This window comes from Bos indicus, chromosome 11 (genome assembly GCF_029378745.1).
Source record: "Bos indicus isolate NIAB-ARS_2022 breed Sahiwal x Tharparkar chromosome 11, NIAB-ARS_B.indTharparkar_mat_pri_1.0, whole genome shotgun sequence".
Taxonomy (NCBI): domain Eukaryota; kingdom Metazoa; phylum Chordata; class Mammalia; order Artiodactyla; family Bovidae; genus Bos; species Bos indicus.
The window spans coordinates 75,019,589-75,030,067 of record NC_091770.1 but is presented as its reverse complement, the minus strand read 5'-3'; the positions used below and the strand labels follow the sequence as shown (position 1 = coordinate 75,030,067).

The 10,479-nt window shown below is 35.9% G+C and overlaps 1 protein-coding gene across 5 annotated transcripts in view; it reads right to left on the bottom strand.

Moving 5' to 3' along the window:
* Nucleotides 1–1,855: 1,855 nt before the first annotated feature.
* Nucleotides 1,856–10,479, bottom strand: part of ATAD2B (ATPase family AAA domain containing 2B) — a 122,278-nt gene continuing 113,654 nt past the window's right edge. For 4 of the 5 annotated variants that reach the window (XM_070799080.1, XM_070799082.1, XM_070799083.1 and 1 more), the window contains 3 exons: nt 8,701–8,828; nt 8,275–8,403; nt 1,856–5,310 (listed from right to left, as the gene is read on the bottom strand). In XM_070799080.1, coding sequence (XP_070655181.1) covers nt 5,269–5,310; nt 8,275–8,403; nt 8,701–8,828 — 299 coding nt within the window. In that variant the 3' untranslated portion in view covers nt 1,856–5,268. Of the gene's footprint in view, nt 8,051–8,274; nt 8,404–8,700; nt 8,829–10,479 lie in introns of all 5 variants that reach the window. The other variant, XM_070799081.1, reaches the window with a different exon arrangement.

The window sequence follows — 10,479 nt, the reverse complement described above, 5'->3', positions numbered from 1 at the left end:
CAAAGAAGAACACTTAAAAAGAACAGTTCGAACTCTGATTAACCATGCCAGAAATCTGGTACTTTATATCTAAAAGAACTTAAGCTCCATGAGGACAAGGACTTTTTCTGTTTTGTTGGCTGCTTTATTTCCAGCTCCTGCAACATATAGTAGGCACTTATTATATATTTGTTGAATCTGTGAAAGGATGATTTAGGTAAGTTTCAGCTTTCTTTGTCAATTGAACCAAAAAGTAAGTTAAAGATTTATTATATGTCCAGCATTGTTTTAAAGTCCTACAGGGAATATAAATTATGATACTTCTTTTGTATCCCCTTTCCCACATGAAAAAATTACTAAGTTTTACATAACATTAGTAATTTACTATGTTACACAATACAAAATACAGCTAAATTCTGAGGAGAAAAAATACCATAAGGGATATCTATTGGTATAGAATGGGCATGAATAAAGTGATACAATATTAATACGAAGGGTCACAAGAAACTAAGAAAAATTTTGATAAAGTAAGGTTAGACTCTAGAAAAGTCAAAGAGAGGCAAAGGCCAAATATTAATAAATATTTATATTATTTACATTTGCCAATATTTATTTATATTCAGTTCAGTTCAGTCACTCAGTCATGTCAGACTCTTTGCGACCCCATGAATCGCAGCATGCCAGGCCTCCCTGTCCATCACCAACTATATTAATAAAATGCCAACTCTCTCTGAAGACCTTCCTCATTGTCCCATTCCTAAACAGAATTGATTCCCTTCTTAGAACTATGAACAGCACTGTGATCCTCTGTTACAGTCCTTAATCCACTCAGTCATTTCTACTAGCATTTGTACCAACTTCCCCTAGCAGATTATAAGCTTCTAAAGGACAGAGAATATCACCTGTATCATGTCACGAATTTCTGACTCAGTGCCTAGCACATAACAGACATGATTGTGTGGGAAAGAGAGAGAATTTGTATTCTAAAACATAGCCAAGAGACAACTTTTCAGGTATTCGGGCGTGAGGACTAAATGAAGCAGATACTTAAAGATTAGTCTCTCACTTTACTGTAGTTTTGAGTCCAGTGGAAAACTAAAACTGGATACATAAACCCAACTTCATCCCTGGGGCCCTCAAAACTTGATTGAGACTCAAATTCAATTATAAATTCCTTATCTAAACATTCAGATAAAACTTTCAAAAGTCTGTTTCCCAGGTTTATCAATATCAGTCTTCTGATATATACAACAATCAAAAGTAAGAATTAATCTGCAAAACCAAGAAAAACCAATTCAAACAGTTCCTTTTTATCATCTTTAAAAATGGAGGGGGGGGCATTAAAGATTTATGTAGAAGAAGATTAGTATACTAACCTTGGAATATACATATACACCAGACAACAGAAATACGGGCGATCTAAAGCCAAGTACATTCTATTTGCTTAAGGCAATAAACCCCATAAAATTCTGGTGTGAAATCTCTCTCCACATTTAAATTCTATTATTCAAAACACACCGACAACTAGGTGATCAGAGAGAAGAGCACTATAAAATAAGTGAACCATACTACCTGATTGTCTATTGTCGCATAGTCTTCCAATGAGAAAAACAAATCACAGAAGTAATCCATTTGATTCTAACAACTTTTAGACAATCTTCATATGAAGTTAAAACTACAATTGTTCAACAGAAAAAAGTTCAACTTTAAGCTAAAAAATACCTAGGGCAACTAAATCTCAAAGAATCATAGAACAAGATTCTCAGGGTGCTTAATAAACATCAACATGCCCTAGCTGCAAAACAGATGAGTTCAGCTAGAAACAAAGCATTGCATTTGCAGCCAACAGTAATGATGATTAAGCTGAAGAAAGACATGATTTTCTTGTCATCTTTATTCAAGTATTTCACAGCAGTTATATTACAAATTACAGTAAATGTTCAAAATTCCAGAATTCAAAAATTAAATAATTTACTTCAAACTAATGTAAAATGAAGTCAAATGTAAAACATCAACTTAACACAATTCTAAATTAAACTACAAACCCAAAATAGACCATAGTTGAGGAGGTCTACTTACTCTACAAAGTGGACATACATGAATGAAACCAAAGAGGACTCCCAAAGTCTAAATAACCGAATGTACAAAATACAAAAGATGTTGGTACAAGTCCAAATTCAAGCTTACAATGTGATTACAAATAATAATTATAATAACAATGGCATTCAGCTACGGGACCTGACACTGAAGATACCTACTGAATAGCACCATAGCTGAACCAACTTAATCAAAAAATGGGAAGATATTACCACCCCACTCCCTAAAAAATAAAATCCAGTAAATCTACAAATACATTGGCATATGAGAAAAATCAAGTCCTGAAAGAATGTACTGAAAGGACAACAAAACTAAACAAAAAAAAATTAATCACAGGTGAGATTCAAGCTCAAAAACACAATTAACTCCACAGCCATCAGTTTCAACCTAGTGCGGTTCCATCGTCTTCAAAAGCTCCTATGGTCCCCACAGCTGAGCATTAACTATTGTTGGGCTGGGCCGTGATACACATTTTAGTCATCTGGGAGCAAGGTTTTACACAGGAGCTAATGTATAATGCTCACAATAGGAAATAAGAACAGAGGTCAATTTGTACATATTTTTGCCAATGCTATACAGCAAAAATCAAGAACTTACAGAAAGGTAAACAAAATTGAGTCTGCTTGGATAATTTTACAAGCTGCTTTAAATTCTAGAACCACCAGATAGCTGTAAAGTAAGCAAAACTGGTATAGCGTGTTTCTTTTGCGGGGGGAAAGGGGCCAGAGGAGTTAGTACAATTTCAGCTCATTTTTCTCCCCTTGGCATTAGATTGGCTTTCTCCTTAAGACCTAAACTGTTCAGAGTGGCAGATCCTATCATACTGAGGTTGCCTCCTATTTCTCTTATCTCTATCAAGGTTAAAATTAAAAAACTTGATCTTTTGGAAGCATTTTAATGCTGAACATAAATAAATTTCCCTTGTCAAACTCACTGATGGCTAAAACCTTAACCTGTACAAATTTAGTAACTTACTAAGAACATGTGCATTTTTTTTCCATTCACAAGTGCTGCTGTTACTTGAACAGAATGCTTCTGAATTAGAGTAACTGGAATAAATATTTAAAGAAAAATAGTGCAGCAAGAACCTGAGACTTGCAAAAAACCCTTTTACCAGAAACTTGCTACAAAAAATCTGCTACATCTTATTTCATCAAATCTTTAAATTCTGTAACAATTTCCATCAAAATACAAAATGCTAATGTATTAGACAGTAAAATAGCTTGAACTGGTATGATGGTAATAAATACTAAAGAAAGCATGAAAATCCTCCCAATAATCAAATTAGAGGTTTCAAATGACCTCCCCTTTAAAATTGGTTCATCGTTAATCGCACTTGCCCAGCTTAAAAATACAGTGTGTCTACACGGGTAGCATCTTGAATTACATGACTAACTGAATATCATGAAAAGTTCATAGGTATAAAGAAAACAAGTGGCATTATTTTAAAATTAAACTAGAGTTAGAAAGCGTAAAATGTTCATGTAAATGCAAAGAAGCACTTAAGATTACTGCAGTAGCCTTGGCCAAAGCGTGCTTTCTGCACTGGCATCCAGCACCCTACGAAGCCAGAGACGAGGAGACAAGTACCTTAGCTTCAGCATGTAAACGGTGGCAAAGTGAATACAGAACTCTGTAGACACCGTTGGTAACTAAAATACAAAGAGCTGAGGTAGCTCAGTATCTCTGCAGTAGTCCAAGACCATTTGCTCTAAAATCCAAACTACATGTGTTGCATATATTGGAAAGACACACCTGTGCAGCTAACGGCTATAATGAACGAAGGTATCAAGCCAACTTGTCAAAATTTTCTACTTTTTTGCTTAAAAATCATCTGATAAAAAAGTCACTGCACTCCTTTTGCCTCTTTGCAACTGCCTAGACTGTGTCTCTGAATTTGTAGAAAGTTTTTGTAAAACTAGTAATCCATAATTAATTTTAGACAAGTACAAGTCACAGAAATCGCTCAACAAGATCCAAAATGGGTTCCGATCAAAATGAATAGTTAGTTGTGAAGGTAAGCTTATGATGAGGGATTTAAATATTAATACTGTTATTCAAGGACCATACCAGAGCTCACTTGCAACTATGCATATTGAAAAAGAATTTTATGGAGCTCCTAGACAAAAATTCCTCTTTTCTTTCCATTTGGCAAGTCCTGGCTTTAAACCAAAACAGTAATAATTTGCTATACATGAAAATCATTCTTCTCTGGGAACTCAAACATGAATATCCATTAAATTACCACTGATAGAAGAAAATAGAAGGCAGTTCTATTTTCTGACCATCATTGTCATCGATACCAAAAAGAGTGTGGTTTTTTTTTTTATGGATTGTGTATTATTTTTTGTTGTTGTTGCTTCATCACATGTTTCTTAAACAGAAACAAACCATACAGGAAAACTTACCATTTTTAGTATATTTTGTAGCTTAACAACTTTCTTGATTGAGTTTTAAAAGCAATATAGGCATTTCATACCAAATCACTGGCTGCCTCTTAATGATACAGAGTATCAAAACTTATTTTCAGGGTTGTGACCAAAGAAAACATTCTAATTCATTTGCTACAAACAAGCCCATCCTTGTGTTTAGCCTTATCCTTTCTCAAATGAATAAAAAGGCACATTAAAGGCAGTTCTAAAGAGCCTAATCTAATTTCATCCAGTTTCTTCAGTTTCCCACCAGAATGTACCATAGCCAATTTCAAAACAGGCTTTAGTCCATTACCCAGAGAAAAAAATAAAACAAATATGATAAAAGGGGTAGAAAGGAGAGGGAAAGGAACAGGTTGCCCACTTTTTAAACAATTCAACACAGTAAGAACTGCCCCATCCAGTTTCCTCAAATTTGCTGGTCTGCTCCCTAAGAGACAAATCTCCAAAAAAGAGTGCACAAAAAGAGGAGCAGAAGTGAGAGCAGTTTCTGTAGCACCAAAATCTCCAATCTGTGGGGTTGTATTTTTTATTTGTGGAAAATACAACATGTTTCTGAAGTTCTGTTTGGTTCTTGTAGGCTGGTTGGTTTCAGGTACCTGAGACAATAGCACCAAATTCAACAGAGAGAAAGAATGAGTGAGAGAGCACTTTACACCAAGGCTCTGCACGTTAATTGGTGCAATTTGAAATTGAATGGCTCAGAAGACTGCTCTGTCAGGAGCAGATTGGAGGGGATAAACCACTCTTCTTGAAAGGTTCATAGGAATGTCTCAAACATATGAACTGTTCTTTCCATCTCCTATAAGGGGGAGGAAAAAAGTACAAGTTACCTATTAAAGGAAATACAAAAGCATTACGGAAAAATTCACTTCAAATCAACTTTCTCAAGAAAGAATTTTAGATACAAAGTTAAGCTTTAAATATATTCCTGATTATAATACTATAGTTACTGTGTAAGACTATCTGCTCTAGACATTTCCAAATGCCTCCTATTTTACATTTAGGCTAATGAGGATGACGCTAGCAACGAGTTCTTGTTATACCAGATATTTTATTAAGAAATTTGCATATATAAATAATTTGCCAGGAAGTAAATAGCAGAGTCAAGATTTGAATAGAGAGTCAGGATTTGAATACAGGTAGCCTCACTCCAAAGCCTACACACTTCCCTACTCATTATGGAGTGGGTTGCCATTTCCTTCTCCAGGGGACCTTCTCGACCCAAGAATTGAACCTGGGTCTCCAGCATTCCAGGCAGATTCTTTACCATGTGAGCCACCAGGGAAGTCCTCATTATATTCAACTCCCAAAGCAAAATGAATCTATTCCATATGTAAAACTTGTACCCAAAGTAGAATGCACCTTGTTCCCAATGCTGTTCACTTCAATTAGAGTTGAAATTTAGAAAGGAAAAAAAAAGCCAGGAAGAGTCAATGCCACCACCCCCAGGAATGCCACTCACTGGTGATTCTGCTATAGATTTCCTTCCCTTCTAAATGAGGCCCCAAGATTATATGGTTCCAAGACCCAGACTGAAAAATGTTTCACTGCTGAAGAGTATTCAGTCCATTCATGATAATCAAATATCATCATGTGAACAAAGAAGTTCTAGAATTTAAAAAAAGTAAAGAACTCTACCCCACACATTACATTCAGATAGGCAAATGCCAAATACATCTAAGACATCTGGTTTTCCTTTCCCTCTTTATGAAAAATAAATGTGTGTGTGCTCAGTCATGTCTGACTCTTTGGGATCCCATGGACTATAGCCCATCAGGCTTCTCTGTCCATGGGATTTCCCAGCCAAGAATACTAGAGCAGGTTGCAACTTCCTACTCCAGGGATCTTCCCGACCCAGGGATCAAACCCCCATCTCTTGTGCCTCTGCTTTGGCAGGTGGATTCTTTACCACTGCGCCACCCAAAACACCTCCAAAGAAATTATATCCTACATCTCTACAGAACTAATAAGGTATACTAACAGATTATCATCTAATCAAAAGGTTATATAAATGATCAATCAGAATTACTCCTGCTAAATGTTTCATCATATGTTACTGAGTAGGAGAAAAGTCCAGTTATGAAACAGAATATACAATACTATCCCAACTTTTAAATACACATCCATACTTATATACATGTTATGTACATCTAGACATTTTTAAAGGATGGAAAATATTCTAAGAGATTAACAATGATTAGTTTCCTCCAGATGGTGGTATGTGGGTGATGTTTTTATTTTTTCATTTTTGCTTTCCTGTTATATAGTTTCTACATTATTATATAAGGTTGGTACAGATTCATAAAAATGTAACAGAAAAATATGATTACAAAATAACTTTTAAGTGCACCCTTGCTTTGATTCAAGTATAATACAGGCATTGCTGTTGTTTAGTTGCTGAGTCGTATCTGACTCGCTTTTGACCCCATGGATTGTGTAGCCCACCAGGGATTTTCCAGACAAGAATACTGGAGTGGGTTGCCATTTCCTTCTCCAAAGGATCTTCCTGACACGGGGACTGAACCTGCATCTCCTGCACTGCAGGCAGATTCTTTACCACTGAGCCACCTGGGAAGCCTAATGCAGGCATACCCTGGAGACGCTGCCTTCCAGACAAAAAACAAAGGCAGTTATATAAATTGTTTAGTTTCCCAGTGCAAATAAAAGTTGTGTTTACATACACTGTGTAATGGCATTATGTCTAAAACACAATGTACACACCTTAATTTTTTTAACATTTTAAAATTTGTGGGCAAAAAATGCTAACCATCATCTGCGCCTTCAGAAAGTCATAATCTTTTTGCAGTAACATCAAAGATCACTAATCACAGATCACCATAATAATGAAAATGTTTGAAATACTGCAACTATTATCAAAATGTAACACAGAAACACAAAGTGAGCAAATGCTGTTGCAAAATGGAGGTGTTGCCACAAATCTTCAACTTGCAAAAATTTCAGTATGTGCACAGGACAATAAAGCAAGATATGCCTATATTCCTTATTACACATGCAGAATAGGCACATCCTCTACACATAAACCTTTAACATATTAAAAACGTTCCTTGAGAACAGAGACTTTTGTCTTATTCATTTTTTGCATTCACATTTGCTCAGATGACCTCAAAAAGCAGAAGAGTGACTTAATGATACAAATTATATAAAAAAAGATATAAGCTCGTATTTATAAGAAATTTTCTTATGGCCCAGAATTGTCTAGAAGGGCAATGGCTCACTTCTATGGTATTCAAGCATAAGGACAACCACTCATGTGGCTGTTTCACAAGGACTAGATCTGATTAAATGAGATGACTTTTAAGTTCTCTTCCAGTCATTACTAGGGTGGCCAATAGGTCTCAAGGCCCACACCAACCCCTTTTAACCAGTAGTGGCTGCCTAGAGAGTAGTGGTAACATGGACTGTGAGGCCAGCTCACATTCAACAGGCCCACGTGATACGCATCATCTGTGAAGTCGCCGAGAAGCAAGGGAGGGGAGAACTGCGCCATGCTATTCCGTGTGTCTGCCAACCATGGATTTCTGTGTTTTGATAAACAAAGAAACCCAGATTACTTCTGTTCTGAGACAAAAGGTACAAAGAGGTTATTTTTATAACTCTTCATGATTCGTCTTAATCTTAAATCTTCAAATCACTCTTCAGTTACTTGGCGAAAAATTCAAAATAAAATAACTTTGTTTTCTCTTTACTTTGTGACAAGTAACAGCACATATTTATTTATTCTCCAGATGAACTAAACACTTACCTCTACAAGTTGTGATTTGTCATAATCTTTACGGTGACGGTAGATGCACTGACTAAGGAGAGAATATAATCTCTCAAGTTGATCAACAGCCAGATTGTTGCTTTTATCTACCAACAAATCAAGCAATTTCTAAGAAAAATTAAAAGAATAAAATGAAGTTTGATTTCATTGTTCACACTGAAACAGTACTACTCAAATGCTAGGCAACAGGTACCACATGCTATGGTATAAACCTGACCCCTTAGTTTAGAAGATTCCAGGGCTTAGTTTATTACCAAGAACATTCTCATATTTCTAAACCCCTCAAAACACAAACAACTCTTTTTCATTAGAAGCCCTAGAGTACTCATATTCCAAGGTTCAAGGAAAAAATTACTAAAACTTATTTCCATTCATTTAAAACTTCCCAGGAAGAGCTAAGCTTACCTTCAGTCTCTCATGATCAACTATAAGAGGCGGCACAGGCTCAGATGGCTCTTCTGGAACCAGTTCCAGGCTTGTTGTTTTTGCCTGTTCTAAAATTAACTTACGGTATTTCTTTACTTTAGAAGCACCTACAATTGAAAGAAAAAATGCACTGCAGCAAATAAAAGTTCATAAAAACCAGGCTTAAACTATTATAAATTTTACCCACCACAAATCCTTTTTGGAATAAGGACATTATTCTTCAATTAATAAATGGTTTTTTGAGGTAAGACTAAGAAACCTAAGTTAAAGAGGACTAAACCACAACTATGAAAGCCAAGTCATACCAGAATATCACCTAACAAACGTATCCACTGAAAGGGAGGTAAAAGCAATCTTCAGCTCTAAGAAGTGACTTATAAACTATCTTCACTCTCTGTATGATAATCATTTTAAAATGTGGAGCTTTCAGAACTAGAAGAAAAGGAAGCAACATAGAAAAGCAGATGCTAACACAAAGTAAGGCCAACCCGCTTCATATCTGCCTCCCAAAGCAAAACATTTTCCTCAACATTGTCTGAAATTTCTTATTTTTCTCAGTTATACTGCCTGTGTTACATAATATTTTCTCTTAAAAATATAAGTCCATTAAAAATGCAAAAGGTCTAGTGTCTTTTCCTACTACCTTTGATTAAATTAATATATTTTAATACTTTCCTCCCAACATTCTCCTAAGACCAATCATACTGAAAAAAACAGAAATTTGGAGGCAGCTAAGTATAATCTGACTGCACCAGGCACTCTGAGGGGTAGGGAGGGTAGGCAGACCATTAAGCCCTACGCGCTCTGAGTAGGAGTACTCTAAAGAAGAGACGGGCAGGGGTAGGGGGCCACAAGGACAAACTTGGACCATTTCTTACACAGGACCTGGCCCATGTTCTGGGAAACTAAGGAGAATCTTTCTCCTCCCTCCTGCATTAGTCCTCTTATTCCCAAGTCTTTAAACAATTCTTTCTCATCAATGCCTGCTATATAAATAATAAAAGAACCAAGATGTTGCCTTCAAAAACATATACCCTGATGTATCAGAGAAATTTTATATTAAAGACAGCCTTTAGACTGAAAGCCTAGTTCAATTAACATATGAAAAACCAGTTCGATTAACATATGCTAGGAGTTTTGTTAAGACCACACGAATCCTCATTATTTCACCCAGGGACGTCTAGGGGGTCAAAGAACCTGAGTTAGGAACCACTGCGCCAGGTTACAGTGCCCTGGACACTTACAAATGAAAACTTCAGGTGAAGCTTTTACACAGCAAATACTTTTAAAGCTGTTAGCTGAACATAATATTCATTTAAACCTTTTCTGTAAGCTTACTAAAATCTCATAGTGAAGTAGCATTACAAAGACTCCCCCACCCACTCACCCATTCTGCCTCGTAACAGGAGTCTCTCCCTTTTCCCCACATTGTCCCATTCATTACTTAATTCTAGCTTCAACACATTTTTTAAGTTCTGTCTATATGATAGCCCAGATAAATAATGCTTCTAAAACTGCTTTCTACTATTAAATATTAAAAATTTTCAAGAGGCAGCATAAATCTGTACCTTTCTCTTTATCCATTAAAAGAATTCTAAGACTTTGAACAATATCATCCTACTCTAATTCTTCTGGATAGCTCAAATAAACTGGCATTAAAAAACTTTTCTCACAGAGCCCAAATCCCAGGCTAACACTATATACTCCACACAATTTAGAGAGCACAATACAATTTCAAGATAATCGAGTGCAAGACTA